This window comes from Ursus arctos, unplaced genomic scaffold, assembly GCF_023065955.2.
Source record: "Ursus arctos isolate Adak ecotype North America unplaced genomic scaffold, UrsArc2.0 scaffold_21, whole genome shotgun sequence".
Taxonomy (NCBI): Eukaryota; Metazoa; Chordata; class Mammalia; order Carnivora; family Ursidae; genus Ursus; species Ursus arctos.
This window is the reverse complement of record NW_026622886.1, coordinates 42,486,436-42,505,712: the sequence shown is the minus strand read 5'-3', so window position 1 is coordinate 42,505,712 and position 19,277 is coordinate 42,486,436. Positions and strand designations below refer to the sequence as shown.

Here is a 19,277-nt window from a genome sequence, read left to right as displayed (position 1 = left end):
CCGGGCGGGAGCACGTGAGCGGGGCTTCGGGTGGCACCCGGGCGCCGCCGCCGCCGAGGCAGTTGTATTTCGAACGCTGCCTCTGGCCCGCGGCCAGGCGCCTTGGCTCGGCGGTCCGCCTGGCCTCCCTCCTCCTCATACTTTTCCTCCTGCGCAGCCCCCTCCCCTTTATCCGCCCACGATTAGAGGTGGGCACTCCCCCCCCCCACCCCGCCGCCCCCTCCCCAAGCACACACACACTCTTCCCACTTGAATCCTGGGGCAGGAACTCAGAAAACTTCCAGCCCGGGCAGCGCGCGCTTGGTGCAGGACGCAGGAGCGAGCAGCCCGTCCCCCTCCGACTCTCCGGTGCCGCTGCCGCCTGCTCCCGCCACCCGAGGAGGCGCGGTGCCACCCACTGCTCCGTCCTTTGCCTGCGCTCAGTGCCCGACTCGATCCCGGCAGAATCTCCCCATCCTCCTTTTGCTTTCCGACTGCCCAAGGCGCTATTTGTTTTCTCTCTCTCTTTCTCTTTCTTGCTCTGCGAGCGCGGAGCGGGGGGGAAGAGGAGGAGGAATTCTTTCCCCGCCTAACATTTCAAGGGACACAATCCACTCCAAGTCTCTTCCATTTCCAAGCCGCTTCCGAAGTGCTACCGGTGACCGCAACTCCTGATCCCAAACCGAGAGGGGAGCCTCCCAACTTCAAACCCTCTTTTCGCTTTCCTTCGCTTTTCTCCTCCTCTCGCTACCTCCACCTCCACCGCCACCTCCACCTCCGGCACCCACCCACCGCTGCCGCCGCCACCAGCAGCGCCTCCTTCTCCTCCTCCTCCTCCCCTCTTCTCTCTTTTTGGCAGCCGCTGGACGTCCGGTGTTGATGGTGGCAGCGGCGGCAGCCTGAGCAGCAGCAGCCCTCGCAGCACGCCAGCTCTCGCCCACCCTGCCTCATTCCCCAGCCCTATCGCCCGATCTCCCGAAAGGTGCTGGGCACATTTGGGGCGGCGGAGGCGAAGCGGCTGCGGCGGCGGTAGCAGCGGCGGCGGCAGCGGTAGCGGCGACGGCGGCGGCGGGAGGCAGGATGAGCGCACGCGGTGAAGGCGCCGGGCAGCCGTCCACTTCAGCCCAGGGACAACCTGCCGCCCCGGCGCCTCAGAAGAGAGGACGCGGCCGACCCAGGAAGCAGCAGCAAGTCAGTACGCGGGCGGGGTGGGGGCGCCAGCCCACCTCCGCTCCCTCCGCGAGGGGCCCGCGACGCGCGGCGACCCGAGCGCGGGAGTCCAGTGGCGGCGGCCGCGGCGCGCTGCCGGCCGGCCGTGGGGGCGGGCTGCGGAGTCCTCGGCGCGAGTGCGCGGCTAAGCCCCGGGGCGCCCGCGCTCCTCGGGGCGGGGAGATGAGGCACGGCGGCAGGCGGCGGGAGGTGGGGTCGGGCGAAGCGCGTCCTCGGACTTTCGCTATTGTGCACGGCCCCGAGTGGCGCGATGTCTCCTCGCGACGAAGCGGCCGGGGTCCGACAACCCAGGGCTCGCCCGGCACTTTCCGGGCAGCTTTACAATTGCCGGGGGGCGGGGGGGGGGGAAGGAGGTGCGGGGGGGGGAGGTGCAGGGGCGCAGGGGTGCTCCGGCGGGTCGGGGTTGGAGGGGCAGAAGTCCTGGGGGCCGGAGGCTGTTTCTCCCGCCAACCGGGGCTGCTCGCGGGCCGGGACTGGCGCGCCGCAGCCGCCCCCTTGGCGCCCTCCCCAAGTTCTCGGTGGCCCGAGACTCGCTCCCTCCCGACAAAGAACTCGTGGGCCCGCCCGGTCCTCTTAGAGCTCTTTAAATGCGGCGCGGCGGCCGCTCTGCCTGCCGCCGCCGCAGAGGTGTCCCAGGAAAGGGGCTACAGGGAAGCCTGGGTCCTCACGGGACGGGATTAACTCGTTTGGCCAAGGGCGCGGTGGAAAGTGGTGTCCGAGCGTGTGCACGGTAGCTAGGTCACTTCCTCGCCAGGCGCCCGGTGCCCCTTTCGCCCCTGGATCCCGCATCTCCGAGCTGTAGACATTGAAAGCACTTCTCCAGGGCGAGTGGCTGGGGATTGGGAGGGGACGATCGAGGGGCGCCCGGGACCCCGCGGAGTGGAGGGTTTTGTCTGCGGATGCAACCAATTAAGCGTGCAGCAGGCGCTTGCGGAGCTGCGCGCAGCGCCCAGGGCGGGGGGTTTTGTTCGCTGCAATTTCCAAGCCTCGGCGGGCAGGGCTGGAGCGGGACATGTCTATTGAGAACATTTAAACTCCGCTTCCGCGGGCTTTAAAACTTCTCCTGCTTTCCTTAGCCTTAAAGCGCTTCCTCCACGGCAAATAGGCCGATTAGAAAACAATCCTGGAGTCCCAAAGCTGCCCGAGAGCAAGGTGGGGGAAAATCGAACAATGTTTGCTTGCCAGAGCGTTGTAGAAAAGCTGAAAGGGTTGTACCTTTTTGAAATCATCAAAGGAAACAAGCCAATCTAGAGGCCCCCGAGTTTTCCCGCTCTGCCCAAGCGACACTTTAAACCGCGTTCGGATCCTGTTTTACACCTCCCAGGAAGTCTCTGCCCTTCCCCCCCGCTCTGGTTTCCCACCCGCCACCCAACTCTCTCTAACTCGAATTGCCCCCCACCTCCAAAAATGAATCCAAAAGAAATTGCAATGGGATCTGGAGGTGATTGGAGGTTTTACCTTGGAGTTAAGGCAGAGTTCACAAAGAAAGAAAACCGTGTCTCCGGTGTGTTTGCTTCGGATGTGCCCACTGGCGCTAGTGGTCCTGCAGAAGCTTTCAGGGAACCTTCCCCAGGTTCTCTAAAGAGGATGCGAATTTTCATTGAAGACTTCCATGCGTTTTAAGCTAATTAGTCTCATTTAATCACCGAATCTGAATGAAATGTAAATTGATGATTCACTGGATAAATATTTAGGATCTGGAATATTAATCATCGCATTCTCTTAACCACTTGAGTATTTACTACTTGGCATAGGAAGCATTTAAAGTTTTGCTAAACCTATTGATAGTTTCAATTTCTCCTTCCCAGACACTTCCGTTCTCCCTCATTTTTTCCCCTCTTTCAGTTTTCTGCAGTCTCCCCCCTGCTTTTGAGAAAAAAAGTTTTCTCAAAAGCAAGTTTTGGAGAAAATGTTGATTTTTATCAAAAGACATTAAAATTTAGGCTAGAGACCCTGCCTCCAACTCCAAAAGGAAGTGGAGAACTGAAGCAATTATCTAGATAATTCAAGCAAAACCTCCCACAACAGATTTACCATAATTATTTGGAAATTTTAGGGGGAATGGAGTTATTTTGAGTTGAAGATCTTGGATAATTGCTCCAATACTTCACTCAATGTGTTGACTGAGTCATAATTGACCTACAATGCAGATATACAGAGATGATTAAAAACCGTCTTTTTAACAGAGAAGATTGTTGAAATATTTATGATGTTAGCTTCATATTTCTGTTGTTTGAAATGCTAGTACAGTGGGTAGTAGCATTCCTGTAAAGTATTTATAAGTTGCCAAATGCATAACCATTCAAATTTTACACCTTAAAACTGTGTAACTTTCTTTCTAGAACATACAACCTTGTCAGCCTTTGTTACCTTTTTAGAGTTGAACCAGAATCTACTTTTCATATGCAAAATAGAATTTCCTTTTTGAACCCTTGGATTAAAAGTATAGTTATTTCCTCTTCTTGTAAACTCAGTATCATCATCATTGCATTTATGCTCCTACTGAATGTGTTCCAACAGTTCTTTTGAGCAGCACATGCAGAAACTATAACTATAGAGTCAGGGTCAATTTCTTTCAGACATTCTTCCACAACAGCATTTTTTCCCCCCCACACTTAGGAGCCAACCGGTGAGCCCTCTCCTAAGAGACCCAGGGGAAGACCCAAAGGCAGCAAAAACAAGAGTCCCTCCAAAGCAGCTCAAAAGGTGAGATTTCTGAAGTTAAGTCCCCCCAACTTTCTCCATGACCACAGGAACTTCCCTGTAATTTTCCCGTTCTAGCTCCAAACCTAAGGATTTGTCCCAACTGGGTAACCCAAGACGCATTTCCTACCTTTACTATTTCTAAGCAAAGTAAGATTTCTAAGCATAATTGCTTAGCGTAGAAAGTTTATGAAGATGCTTCCAGTACTGTTCTTAAATAAACAATCACCGAATAATATGAAACTCAAAACCCGGGCTGGGAGGGTGAGGAGGGGGAGTGGAGAAAGACACGATTAAGATCTGCACCAGTTGTGAAAGAGTTAAAAATAAATCAAAACTCTAGGATTTGCTTGATGGCGATGTTTGCAATTTCCTTCAAAAAATAATAAAGACTGATTTACTTTGTGTTTATTTACATGATTATTGCAAAACCAAATCGTTCTATAAGTTTAAGTACTTTGCCAAATGATAATTAGAAGTAAATCCAATTATGGGATACTGGAAAAGAAGTTTCATGAATTTTACAGATTTTAACGTGATGATAAAGTATGCTGTTTGTGTACAATAAACCTGCAATACAATATATCATAATCTCTCAAAATGCCTTCCCATCAGGTGATACAGCAGTGTTCTAAATGGGACAATGAGAAGTTTTTTAAACATGGATTTGATTCATTTATTGTATATTTTGGGGCAGGGTAGAACCCATTCAAGTATTAGTTCCAGTGTTTTTATTTATAAATTTTAAATTGTGGTTTAAAGTAACTTCATGTTGGTTGTATTTGAGCTAGCAAAGAGGAAATATCTCAGGGTCAATGCATGTACAGAGAAGTGAAGGTGAATATAAAACTCACTTTTTAAAAAAGCTTTATAAAGCAAAAAAAAAAAAAAAGTTCCTGCATTTGATTTGTAGGGTTGTATATGAGTTGAAAACGAAGGCTCAAAATTCAGAAGTAAGTTTTGGTGTACCTTTTAGTAGCTTTGAGCACATCACGTACAGTATTTGTTAAAAAGGACTCTAAGATCATCTTTGGGGACTGATGTTTTGTGTGGCTTTCTCTGTGACTGTGGGCACTAACCATGTTAGATGTGATAATGTTCAGTGTTGTAAACTTCCATAGCAACCAGTGATACATATAAAGTTGTTTAGGGAGTAACTATGAGTTCTTGTCTGTTTTATTTTAATCATGTTGAACAGAGCTGAAGTGAAGGAGCAGATTTCTAATGCATTTACATATCACTGCTTCACAGAGTGCAGAATCAACCGGGACCCACATTTAATCAATGATCTTTGAAGCAGGCTCTAAATTACCTGATCATTTAGAACTGACAGTCTATAATCTGATATATCTAATATGAATATTCCCGATTTGTTACATTTTTACCTGGCTTATGAAATAAGCTGAAAGGGGCTAATTTAACAAAGGCGTCTTTAAATTTCCATAAGTGTGGGATGTACCTAACTTAATTCTACTCTAATGAAATGGCAAAGGAATATCTTGGTAGGTAGCTAACAAACATTGAAACTCTGATGTAATTGCTCTGAAAAAATGCATCATTACAACATCTCCCAGGAAGAAATCCGTATATCTCATCATAAATAATTGATTTAAAATTTAAGGCAAAAAAAGGAAAATGAATCTTATCTTTCACATTTCACTGGATTACATTTTTTCGAATGAGTAAGGAGTTACTTCCATCACCTTCTCCTCATTTTGAAAAGTTTACCACTGACTAACAAAATCTTTATTGACACAAGGAAAGCTGAGACTTGTGTCTAATTTACTACCTAAAGCAAAATAACAAAAAAGCTGGTCTCCTCCCAAGTAAGGTTTGGTTTACTTCTAGCTGTTTTAGTAATAGGCATTTACAAATGATCCTACTAGGCTACTCATCCTTCTGATAATTCTTCATGTATATGTATACATTATTACAGCTTCTAAAACAGAAGTAGATTTTCTTCTTCCCCACAGAAATCTTCCCCTGAAATCTTCCATTCATCCAGGCAACATTATTTCACACAATTCTGGTATAAAAGTCCCTTCTTATAAAAATGAGTAAATATATTTGCCCGTAACACGACTGTTACATTTCTTCAGTTTTATAAATTACGCTTCATTTGGAGAAGATAATACTTTGCAAAATAATGAATGACATTGATGAATTGTTCATGGCGTGTGTAAACTGAAGGTATTCTCACTTTCAAATCAGTATTTGTTGAGTTTGCTACTACCCTATGTAAACATGATTATCAAACATAAATTTGTTTATCAAACATATATTGTGCTCTGACAAAACATGTTCATTAGGATTTTGAGAAGCAATCTTTTTTAGAAAAAGTTATATTGTTCATAACATGTAAGATAAACATACCCTGCTAGACTGACCAGAGTAGATATGAGAAGTCTCCTATGATTAATAAATTGGGTATTCTTGTGCAAACTGAGATTCACCAAGGAAAAATATAAAACAAAACTGGTAAGTATATAGGAGAACAGATCTCTCAAATTAGAAGAGATGCAACGTACACTGGGATCCTGATGATGTTGTGTGTTTAAAATTTCTTGCTGCTTGGAGTTTCTTTACTTACAAAGTTTGTGTTTGGACTCAGTAACTGGCCTTGGGGCATTTGAAAACAAAACTGCTTGTTGGAAAATTAGCAATGTGAAACTTGACAATGCACACTGAATGTTGCAGGACCGAGTGGACAACTACTAAATTAGCAATCACTTTAATTTCAGGCCATATTCAATATAAAATTGATTTGTGTAATATATAAAACAAACATTTATAAAAACACAATTTGTTCTTCTTGGAACTTTTGGAAGAGAAGGTAATGATTCTTCAAACTGCTTCTGTTCCATTATGACAGATTCCCATGGATGACCATTATGTAGCAATTCTAGTCATTCCTGAGAAGTCCAATCTGAGTGCTCAAAATTTGTCCCTGAATCAGCTTCATATTGCCATCTTAATAAAAGAAATCAGAATTTAATGTTTTCCTGAATAAATAATTTATTGGGGTGTGTGTGTGTGTGTGTGTGTCTTGACCTTGTAATTTATGACCTTGTAAGATATACCTGTGACCAGTTGTCTCTCAATTTCCTTTTTGTTTTGTTTTGTTTCCCTCTCGTGTTTGTGTTGGATGGAAATAATTTGTATTTTTGCGTTTTGCCTGTTTAGAGAAGAGAAAGATATTATCTCCTGGGTGTTTAGGGTTTTTGCTGTGGCTTTGTAATCATGAGAGAATACTGGAGGGGCTCTCAACCATTCCCCAGTGTTTAAGGTCACAAGTCAAGTTCATCTGTAAGCCTCAAGCCAATTCTCATTCAGATACTTTCAGGACAAAAACTTTTTTCTGAGATCGAATTAAATTTTAATAGAAGGAAAATGCATATAAAAAGATCTCAGGTGTGAGACAGCCCTACTTCAAAGGGTCATAGGTTTGCTTGAACTGCCTTTTGACTTTAGGTGGACTGATCAGAGCTAGAAAGCAAGGTGCAGAATGAAAATATCCTCTAGGTAAAGTATGTACACTTCAAGTAATGTGTTCGAGTAAACATTTGATCTGTATCTTCCATTTGCTTGTACAAAAAAAGTCTAGTATTGATTGGACCCTATAAAGGCAGATTTGTGCTTTTTCTGATTGCGTTCTTAGCAATGTCGTTGATTTTTCATTAATGATTAGCAACACCAAGCACAGGTATTTTACGATGAGAGAACATAGGTTTTAGTCATCATTTCAGAGAAATGTTAGAGCGTAGATGCTGAGTGAAGACAAGATTTTTTTCAGAATATAATAGGCCCCACTGAAGAAAGTAACCAAAGGCATCATTATTAGGTAAGTCACGGAAGAATGGGCTTTGGACGGTGTCATGCAGTTCCAGCCTGTGGTTTCTGTGACTACTATGATTTTGTTCGATTCCTGTGTGTTTGAATGGGCAGGTAATTTCCACTGGGCTTCAGGGCCCTATCTGAGTATTCACATGTATCCAGACCAGTGGAATTAAGTAAAAACCCAGGGGTTGTCTCCATTTTCTTGGTATTTTATGCTGATTTACCTAAGCAGTTGATCTTTTTCTTTTCCTTTTTTTTCCCCACTTCACTTTGCCAGGGAGGACCAAGCCTTAATGCATCAGTAAACTCTAGCTGGTAATGCCTTTGACTCATCACAGATTATGATCCCAATAGGGACAATTCAAACACGTTTGGATTCTTTCACGAAGTCACTTTACTTCAAGGGACCCAGAGTCCTAATTTTCTGGAAGCTGTCATTCTTCTGAATTTATCATCCAGAGCTCCTCATTGCTTTGACTGACCCACAAGCCTGGCTCATTTTTACCTCAAAGTCCAACTAATCATTCTGCTAAGGAGATAGAACATACCAGACTGGTAGTCAATTGTTTTTCAGTTTTTTCTTGAGAATAGATGCAGGCTGAAGAGCATTTCATGTCCGTTAAGCCATTCCAACCTATCTTGTCTTGTCAGCTCACCCTCTGTGGTTTTCAGAGCTCACCTTGGAACCACTTAGCTTGGCACAAGGGTAGAACAATGAATTTCATATCCTAGATTCTAAAACTTCCAGTTATGAATTTTTGTTCTACTCAGGAGAAAAACGTTAAAAAGTGATTCTATTTTAGGCTATTGCTTTGTTCCCTGTTGCTTTAAGGCACTGGACTGTTTTGAATGGCATCTTCTGATTGATTCAGAGAAGAATGGTACAATTGCTGTCTTTTCCGCAGGGTGATGTAGGGGGCAGTTTGCTCAGAAGTTAACCCCTGCGAACTCTTGTATCATAGCTATTGATTCTTCTGATCACAAAAAAGGTAGAGTGATGGTTTAAAGGAGGAGAATCGTAAACTTTGTAAATAGCTCTTCCTGCCATTTTGGCCTTGGCTTTAAGTTAGTGTTTGTATAGGTGAAGACAGGCAGGTGTAAATAATGACATGAGAGTGGACAATAAGGGCTTCCTCGGGTAAAACGAGCATGAACTACAATGGCTGATGGAATTCACTTGTATTTCCTATTGTAAAATATGGAGTGATGGCAAATTTGCAACATCTTTTGAAGACTAAAAATGGTTGCACTTAAAATCTGGAACCCGACAGAGCTGGATTATCAAAAAAGCAAAATGAGAAACACTCAGTGCTTCTCCTGATCGATGAGACTAGTTGGTTTCGATGCCGGTGCACACTGATTTGCACTGTTCATATATTTAAAAGAACAACTGAAAGAAATAAAATGTAACTTTCTAGGCGTTGGATAGTTCATTCCATACGCTCTTCAATCTGCAGGTCTTAGTCTTAAAAACATGTCTGTAAAGATACATGAAAACAAAACAAGGTACTACGCCCACATATTTTTCTAGCTTTTTCTTTTTGGGGGGTCTGTGTGCAGAGGCACTGATTGATTTGGGGTGAGGGAATTCGGGCTTTCATGCATTATCACAGTACATATAAAATGTGATGAGAGCACTTAAAGAACAAAAATTAATAGCCATCTAAATTTGACCGAGAAGTCAGAAGTGGATAATTCTCTTGGTTTCCAATCTGAGCAATTGTCCGTGTCTTTATAGGAAACTCAGAAACATTTTACTTTTAATGAGTCATTTGATTTTCACCCTAGAAGTTTTTCTTTCCTTCCTTTCTTTCTTTCTTTCTTTCTTTCTTTCTTTCTTTCTTTCTTTCTTTCTTTCTTTCTTTCTTTCTTTCCTCTCACTCTCTCTCTTTCTTTCTTTCTTTCTTTCTTTCTTTCTTTCTTTCTTTTCTTCCAAATCTGCCCATGGCTCTTTAATTTTGTATGAAATATCTCCCAGAAGAACAGACCCTTCATTGCCTTGAAATCACATTGGGTCTCAGTTTCACTACTTATGAACGTGGGCAATTGGCTTAATCTCACCTTCGGTGAAACTGAGCAAGTAATAGCCGTCCTATTTAAGTAAGAAAATGCTCAGAAAAATCACTCAGAATTGGGAGTATTCTTCTTAACGGTAACATTTTAAGATATGGAGGGAGAGAACAAATTACATTTGAGTACCTACCACTTGCTGGAGCTTTTTCAGGCACTTTACATAGGTATTAGCTCCTTAATCCTCTGATGTAGATATTATGGTCTTCATTTCACAAATGAGAAAACTGATTGCAAGGTGTGAACTGTGACATGTCTAATGTTCAACTCTAGAACATGGTGGCACCTGGGCCTGAATTCAAATCTCACTCTAAAGCTTATGACCTTCCCACTACTGTGTGCTGTAAAATATTTGCTACACTGCAGGTTGTTATCTCCAGTAACCTGAAAGACAGGGTAGAAGGTAGGTTTCAAGAAACCCTTTGGAGAGAAGTTCTCTACAAACTTATAAAGGGATTGGAAATGGGTGCCTACTGCAGCCGATACCCCCAGACTTCTGGCCCCCCAAACCCACAGGGCTATGTCTTTGGAGATCAGAACACATCCAGTTTTCTTATTTGTTCAATGAAGGGGCTAGACAAAATGCTGTCTCAAGTTCCTGCCAACCTGGAGAATTCTGATGGCAAGAGGGAAATAAGACACACGTGATATAAACACCAGTGTTTCTCTCTTTGCTTCCTTCTTCGTTCAATAAGTGTGTGGCACGTCTTAGGCACCAGCCACTAATGTAAGCACTGTTCCCAAGCTTAAGAGTTACATTTGTTAGATGAATTTCCTTTTTCAATTATTATTATTATTATTATTATTTTTAGTGTGGAGTACATGTAAGAGCCTGGAGTACCAGACTTCTTAGAAAGGAAAAATTACATTTTCCACTTAACATTCTTCCCGACCCTCATGAACTTGCTTCTAAGCATATTATACAATTAAACATACAGTTCTGAATCTAAACCTTTTTTTTAAAAAAAAAGGCAAAATATGAAAAGCAAGGAATAAATAACACTTTTAACAAGATATGATGTGGTGGCTTCAAATATTCCTATAATCGTGTGGCCATAGTTTGAAATTTCAGTTTTTACAAATGCAGAATTCCCAGCCTCTTTCTGCACCCCCCACCCCTCCACCCCCATAAGCTGTAAATACTTAGAACAAGTTACTATCTCAATTATACGTGGGTTTGTAGGAGAGTCCCAAATTCCACTCTGGTGAAGGGAAACCAAATATATACTCCCACAGCATTGTATATGTTGATGTATTAAAAACAAAACAAACCCCTGAAATGATTTGTTTGTCTTCTATTGAAAAAATAATATTCTGAAGAGCGTTAAACACAGGAAAAAAGTTAAAGCCAGTATTTTCCTCCATGTCAAAACCCTGGGTCTCTGCTGGTTTACAAACTAAAATCCTAACTTGTTTTGTAGCCTTTGTGAAGTTTGATCAGAATGATTAAATAATGTGGGTTTTAAAGAACAATGAAAGCCTCCCGGATGGACGCCACACAGCACAGCTAATGTGCTTCTAGATGTAGACTCCAGTGAGGGTTTCAGTTTACATGGAACACTGGCCTGAAGACCAAGGAGCGAGTTTGCTTTTAACAAGTCCAAGTGATAATTGTGATAGTTTGCCCTTTAGCTAATGGTGCGAATTTTATTTTTGAATAGGCTTTTTGTCAATGAGATGCTCATTTTAAAGTCTTCTTATTTGCAGGGTTTTCTCTCTGTTGGAGAGATTTGCTTTCTCTGACTTTGAAACGCAGTGAAACCCTTTTAGAACACAACCTTCTCTTTAGCAGATTTTAGATACGCCCGGATCCCATCGTGGCCCCTGAAACGTAGCAACCACCCCGAGAAAGCCTGGTGTGGCACTGTTCCTTTTGAAGGTCAATAGACCCCTCCTTTTAACGCCACCTACCATCCCTGTGCCCATTAGAAAGGATTTCTGTCTTCCATGTTTGTGTAATTTACCACTGGGTAAACTGCAATCTCCCAGTTGATCCCAAAGATTGAATCAGACACCTCTTCTGTATTAGGCAATTTTGTTCTCCTCTAACTCACTCACTGTGTACTAGCCAAAGGGTTTCTTAAAAGCTTCATTCTAAAGGCGACAGAAGAGTGTAATGGAATATTTGCATTGACTGAACCTTCTTTGAGATTGGACTAACTTGAAGGAAAACTTTCCCTTGAAGAGTTCCATCTTGTTAGGAGTGAAAGAGCATTGACTGAGCACCTCATTTATGGTGGGCACTTTGCTCCTCCCAGGAGGCATTATCTCCATTTCGCACACGAAACCGAATTAAGGTTTTCAAGGACCTGCCCAAAGTCCTAAAGCTAAAATGGCAGAGCAGGGTTTTGAATCCAAGCTTTCCAAAGTAGAGTCTGTGTTCCTCTTAAGACAACTCCCTCTCCCCAAGACAACACTCAGAAAGAGGGTGTGATTCACTGGTGTCCTCGCTTTCATTTAACTTAATTCATGCCCTTGTGACTAAAGGTGAGACAGTGTCTGTAACCCCTGACAATAAATGAGTCCTTTGTGGAGTCCATTCACAAGCAGTAAGTGATTCACGGTGCCCAAACCTGACAGTTAGACCCAGCTCCAAAAGGCTCCCAGGTTTCCTTCTGTTCAGGGAAATTAGCTGAGTCAGCGACAATTTTAGTTGACTAAAATATCTCCGTATGGTAGCGAATGCACATATGCTAAGGGGAGGGGGGTAGTAGTGTTAGGAGGGGAGGAAGCCAGTCTTTAGAGGCCAACGGAACTGGGCTCAAACCTCAGCTCCCAGGGTGCCATGTAACGCCTTTGTGCGTGACCTTCTTCAACTATCTAAGACTTAGTTGTTCATCTGCAGAATAAGGAACTTGTAATACCTACCTGATTAGGCCATTGTAAAGACGAAAGATGAAAATAACACATGTGCTCAATAAATATGAACTCACAGTATTATAATCATACAGAATTTGGGTTGATTCCTAGGACCTGATGGATAGTAATGCCAGTCAGGGAGATATTATTTGTGAGGAATCCTGTGGCTTATTTTGTGTCTGTCTATCTATCTTTTATCTATCCCCATCTATCTTTATAAGGCGATCTGAAGGGAGAAAGAGGTGAGTCTCATTTGGTAGTGTAGACCGTTGTAACAGGTAATCTTAGTATTACTGTTCCAAGTACCCACTGACTGCTAAATTAGGTAACGGGCACAATGCAAAACAAGTTGTGCTGGCTCAGTTCCCTGTATTACTGAGTTTATATGGCCTTGGGGTGATTCTCGCATATAGAAGAGTGTGTACTAACTTTTCTCTATTCTGAAAAATATAAACATGTTTTTATAGAAGATGTATGTCGTGTGTGTGTGTGTGCGTGTGTATGTGTGTTTTGGTGTATTTGGGGATTGAGTAGGAGTCATAAACAGAGGGAAATTACCTTATAGATTACGTTAACATTTGATTCAAAAGGCAAAACAACAGTGATACCAGAAAAATCTTGTATGAAGCAATAAAACAAACTCTCAAGGGGGTTAGAAATATATTCCTGTCAGGTCTGTGTTGAGTGAGGACTTATTGATAATAATACACATTTTTATTAATTACTATTTTTGGCACCCCTGTTTTCCATCACAGGGACAGACATAGATGATTTCTGTGAACTTTTTTTTTCTCTCTCTCTCTTTCTCTCTGCTTTAAATGAATTGATTGACACGTGATTGATTTTGGCAAGGAATAGGAAATTAACTATGTAGATGTGTGAAAATGTTTGGTTTTTTTGAATTAGAAAGCCTATGTATTCTTACTTTAGACTAACTTTTGATTAGCAGTGTACGTAGAAGTGCTTTGTAAGTTGTAAAGCAATATATCAATATTAATTTTTGTAACTTTAGTTGTGACATGGAAAGAAAATCATTTAAGAGACATGACTTTTCTTAAAATACTACTTTATATAATTACGGATATGTGAGAGTATGTTTTTTTATTACGGATAGAAATAAAGCAAAATGCCTTATTAAAAGCATTTTCATGCATTTCAGAGGAGATCATTCCAGGGGAGTATTTGAGGGTGAGAGATGCATAGATATCTCTGTCCATCATGGAATGAAACACCCGGAAAAGAGGATCTACTCCAACATGGAGAAGAAGATAAGCCTTCATGCGGAAGGGGATTGTTAAAGCAATCTCCATACCTCATCGCAAACCAGAACATTCTAACTTGGAATGTGTCCCTCGGTGCAGCACTTATAAATAATGTCAGGTAGGAAACCATATGACTTCCTTTTTCATTTTTCAGAAAGCAGAAGCCACTGGAGAAAAACGGCCAAGAGGCAGACCTAGGAAATGGGTGAGTAATCAGATATAATTTCTGGGCTCTCTCTCTCTCTCTCTCTTTTTTTTTTTTTTTTTGGTAACGAAAATTTTCTGGTTTTCGTTTTTTAGGTGAAAATTGCTTTTATTTTCTCAATTACATGTATTTCTGACTTCTGGTTCTCTGAGTCTTTGAAAGGGTTAAGGCAAGCGCCGAATTATCACCGCCCTTTACCATTAGGCTCCACGAGTTTACTCACAATGCTTTTCTTTCCTGGGAGTGACTCCTCTTTCTATCTCTTATCAACATGAAAAGAGTCTCCACTCTTCCTTCCAGCCGGGGTAACAATGAGATGACTTGTTCGGTGGGTTGAGTAACTAAGGTTAAAGGGTATTATGAAACCTTGGAAGTTGATTACAAATGGTGATAAAATTCAGATGAAATGTGCATTAGATAACTTTGTAACGTTTTCTTTCTTTCTTTCTTTTTTTTTGTTTCCTTCATGGCTTTGCTTTGGACACATCTCATTTTCGAGGTGGCTTGTGTTTTTCCTTTTTTTACATTGGCTTTTTTAGGAAACCAGGTCTTTAGTCCCCAGATCTCTTTGCTTCCCTCAGTGGGTATTCCTGCGTACTGACATTAGCGACCGTGGCTTCTAGGCAGGTGCTCTTGATCCCACAAGCACCCAGATCCTGTAGCTCTTTCAGGCCAGAAATCCAGTGATCACTGAAGAGCTTCCCTAATTTTACCCCTTCAACATTGTTCCCTTCTCTGCTACACTGCCCATGTTCTTTTGGTCTGTCTTTCCCACAGACAGAGGAGGAAACTCTTAAAAATGAATAAAGCCATTTCCCGAGAAAGATAAAGGCATCAGAGTCTATACGAGCTATCCTCTGCCCTGGGAGGCTTTCCTTTTCTCTTTTCCCTGATTTATTCTTATGCTTCATCCTTTTTAAGTGTCTTTGCAGCTATGCTGGATTATATTTTCCTGTTGGTATGCCATTCCTTTCTCCTCTAGAGCTCTACATCACTTTCTATTTATACTGTGGTATTGCCTTTCATTTAATGTATTCATCTTGTATTTTTTTTTCCTCTGCTCAACATGTGTTGGGATTAGATTTCTTAGCACAAGGAAATGGGGATGATCTTTAGATTAAAAACATCTCAGCGTTGCAATGTAACCTTAAAGTAAGAGCATTTCATTCAACCTCTGGTCGATACATGAGTTCTCTCCAAAAGTACCCACCAGGTGGTAATCATCTGGACTGCTTGAGATCCTTAGTGTTAAGGAGCTCACTACCTCTTAAGGCTGGCTCTTCCTTCTTGGAAAGCTCTGAACATTAGAAAATTCTTCTATCTGCCACCCCGCATCTTCCGCTCACCGTCCCTACGCCTTCTTCCTGGGAATATACAGAGTAATTGTTCTCACTTTTACTCATGATACTCCTTCAAATATTTGAAGACAATTAACACATACCCTTTGTTGTCTTTTCTAGTCTGAATACCTTCAATCCTTTCATTTTTTTCTGCCCCTAAAGGAACATTCTTGTTATTCTCTCCTGAGTATGTTTGTTTTTTAATCGTTTGAAATATGTCACCCAGACTAAAGTATCATGTTCCAAGTGTGGGCTCCACAACCCGTGGGTTTATCACCTTTCTTGTTGTACATATGGTTCCAGTTATCTATTAGTGATTAATCAACCACCCCAAAACTTAATGTTTAAAAAAAAAGCCATTTTATTATGCTCCTGGATTCTTGGGGTCAGGAATATGGACAGGGCACCGCAGAAAGGCTCGTCTCTGCTTCCAGATGTCTGGGGCCTCAGCGAGAGGACGCAAGCAGCTGGGGGGCACTCTGGTACTAGGAGTCTACCGTCTGGAGGTTTCTTCACTCACGGGACTGGAGCTTTTGCAAGATGGGCTTGAAGGCTCGGTGTATGTGGGAGTGTCCACGGGAGCACCCAGACACATGGCGTTTCCAGCTTGGTGGTCTCAGGGTAGATGGTCAGCCTTCTGACGTATACTCAAGGCTCCCAGAGTGTTCTGGCAAATTGAGGATAAATCTGCTTAGTCTCAGAAGTCAAAAAGTGCTGTTTCCATCATACACTAGTGAGCTAGTGTTGACTAAGTTGGTATTGGCCTACATGTAAATACAGGTCTGCCAGTTCCTAAGCATGAGAACTTTGAGAGCACAGACCTGTACAAACTTTCTAAAATGAACATAATAGAAAATGGTGAGTTCTTTGAAGTCTTGAGATTAATGTTGCTAAAATGAAATAAATCGTAAGCAAAGACAATGAACGTTAACGGGCACAATAGCTTCCATCAAGTGTGGCCCCTCTTGTGTCCCCCAGCTTCATGGAGAGAAAATTGACATACACCATTGTGGAGACCGAAGGAATACAAAGCGCGGATTTGATACTTACGTATTGCAAAATGATTACTGCAGTAACATTTGTTAAGGCCTCTGTCACCTCACATAATTACCATTTCTTTTTTTGTGGTGAGACCATTGAAGATCTACTCTCTAAACAACGTTCAAGCATATAGTACAGTGTTGTTACCTAAAATCAGCATGCTAGATCTCTAGACTTTATAACTGAAAGTTTGTATCCTTTGACCAACATTTCCTCACTTCTCCCACCCTCCACTCCGGGCCACCACCATTCCACTCTCTGTTTCTGTAAGTCTAGGTTTTTTAGATTCCACCTACAAGTGAGATCATACAGTATTTGTCTTCCTCTGTCTGACTTATTTCACTAAGCATAATGCCCTCAGGTCCCATCCATGCCAATGGCCAAATTTCCTGCTTTCTCATGGTTGAACAATATTCCATCCTATATATATATTGTGCGTGTGTGACACACACACACACACACACACACACACACCCCACATCTCCTTAAACATTCATCTGTACATGGACACTTAGATTCTTTCCATAGCTTGCCTCTTAGCTGGTCTTTCTACCTCGTATTGTTCTACCGTTGGGATATCCTATAATGTTCACCAGTAATATCTGTAGATTATAGTCACGTCATTGCTCTGAAACTTGCTAAGGTGGCACAGCTAGCCACTGAATTAATTACAAGCTGCTCTAGCACTTTCAAGGTCCCACAGTTCACACCCACCTATCTTTACGGCTTTATTTCCCACCACTCATCTTTACATAGACAATGTTTCAGCCAAGGACCTATGTGCCTTCTTTTCTTTCTTGATGGAGTCTTACTCATTGGAGGGAGATATGGATTCCAGGCATCTGATCTTTATGCTGGAGAAGAAGCCCACGAGAAGCAACCACCATGGAAGCCCTTGCTTTCTGGGAGTCACAGGGTCGTCCTCATTGACTGGGGTGATGTCTAATTTTTACTGGCTGTGAGAATGGAAAATATTGTGTAGTGAACTGTTACAGCTCCCTCACTTGGTCCCCAAAGAAGAGCTGTTCTACTTAGAAGAGGAAATAAAAGGAAATTGTGTATTTTTTCTAGACAGTGTGTTTCCTCTTTGCTTGTATATATTCTGTTGGGTAGAGTCCGCAACCAGTCACGGCCAGGCGTTCGGTTCAGTGGCATTCTTTTCTGGAAAGCTTGAACTAAAGAAATAAATTATTGCATTTTCCATAGGAAATGGGCTTGTGCTTCATAGTAAGTTCAGTTCTTTCCAACAGTGTCGTTCACTGATTTCCTTGTATTAGAAATGTATTTTTGAACTGACTTGATTTACTAGGTACATGGCCTAAAAGCCAGATTGCTACCCTTTATTCTTCTGCGCTGTTTTGTTTTGTTTTAAAGTTCCTTCACTTTTAAAAAGATGTCCTATAAATCTTACAATGTCATGTAACAGGCCTGGAAAAAAATATCTGCAGTGTGACCCTCTCATCCGATGTGATTGGAATCGGCAGTTGGTAGGATACTCAGGAGTTGACTAACCAAAAGTACGTGTGTAGACGTAGAGGAGAAACTTGCATTAGTCTTGCTTCAGCAAGGGACGGACCATTGGCTAATCCAGTGAGTATATTGGCTGGATTTTGATTAAGCGCACTTTTATTCTTTCCTTTACTCTGCTTGTGCCCCCTCCAAACCCCCTGAGTTTGAATTAGATTTTGGATCTATTACTTTAATGAGCTAGTCTGGACTTCTACTTTAAAAATTTTTTTTTGGTGTGGAGGAGATGAGGGGTGTAAAGGAAGGAGAGAGAAGTGGGACCTAGATTTTCCTCCTGGTCTTATAGTTGGGAGCTCAGGATCTGGATTCAGACGGCTTGGGTTCAAATTCTGGCCCATCACTTGACTAATTATGGAATCTGGAGCAGATCTGGTTTCCTTATCTCTAAAAAGGTGGAAAGAGCAACACATTTTTCATAGTTGTTAGGTAGATACCTTTTTCATACATAGAATTGTTGTGGGGATTAAATAAGATCAAGCGTGCAAAGGGCTTAATAAAAGGCATAGCACATTCGAGCACTCAAATAACGTTAGATAATACGATTAATACCACATTTAATTCTTCATTTTCATGTAGTTACCACCGACAGCCTAAGCCCTACTTACTCACAGCTACCAGTAGTCACACGCACGGAGGGAGGTGACCGTCAGGCATCACACCAGCCAAGCACCCTTGGTGGTATCATTATGTCTTTAATGTATCTAGGCTTAGTATCATCAAACTTAAGAACTGCTTATAAATAATCCTAAAGTACATTTTGAATCTATTTTCAGTTAAGGGGAAAATTGTGCATAGCAGTTTCTAAGCCTCTCTTCTAATTGTAGAGTTTTGGTGTCATGCGTTGTTCATCAGTCTGAAAAGTGTGCTTCCTCCTGTGTGTCTCAATATGCACGTCCAGAGACGTGCTGGTTTCTTGGAACCTCCGTAGAATTCCATTAGTCCTTCTGCCAGTTGAGACGAGGCATTTAATATTTGCCTTTCTCAGTTTTTGCCTGGGAAGCGAGCTCATCACAGAACAGATTTTGTGATGGAAACTATTTGGAAGAAGTTTTAGAGAATGGAGCGAAGTCTCAAGAAGATGTGAACCTGGAAGATGAAACGCTCCATCCAGATGTTGCTTAGGGAAGCGACTAGTGCTTCTGGAGGGGGAAAGAAAAAAAAAGCAAGGACAGAATAATAAAGAGTAAAGCAGTGGGAACAAAGATGTTTGTAGGTGTTTTGTTT

At 42.4% G+C, this 19,277-nt stretch overlaps 1 protein-coding gene across 1 annotated transcript in view; it reads left to right on the top strand.

Moving 5' to 3' along the window:
- The first annotated feature begins 268 nt into the window (after nucleotides 1-268).
- HMGA2 (high mobility group AT-hook 2) overlaps nucleotides 269-19,277 on the top strand; it is a 137,955-nt gene continuing 118,946 nt past the window's right edge. Inside the window, exons 1-3 of the mRNA XM_057316429.1 lie at nucleotides 269-1,170; nucleotides 3,829-3,915; nucleotides 14,095-14,145. Coding sequence (XP_057172412.1) covers nucleotides 1,060-1,170; nucleotides 3,829-3,915; nucleotides 14,095-14,145 — 249 coding nt within the window. The 5' untranslated portion in view covers nucleotides 269-1,059. The remainder of the gene's footprint in view (nucleotides 1,171-3,828; nucleotides 3,916-14,094; nucleotides 14,146-19,277) is intronic.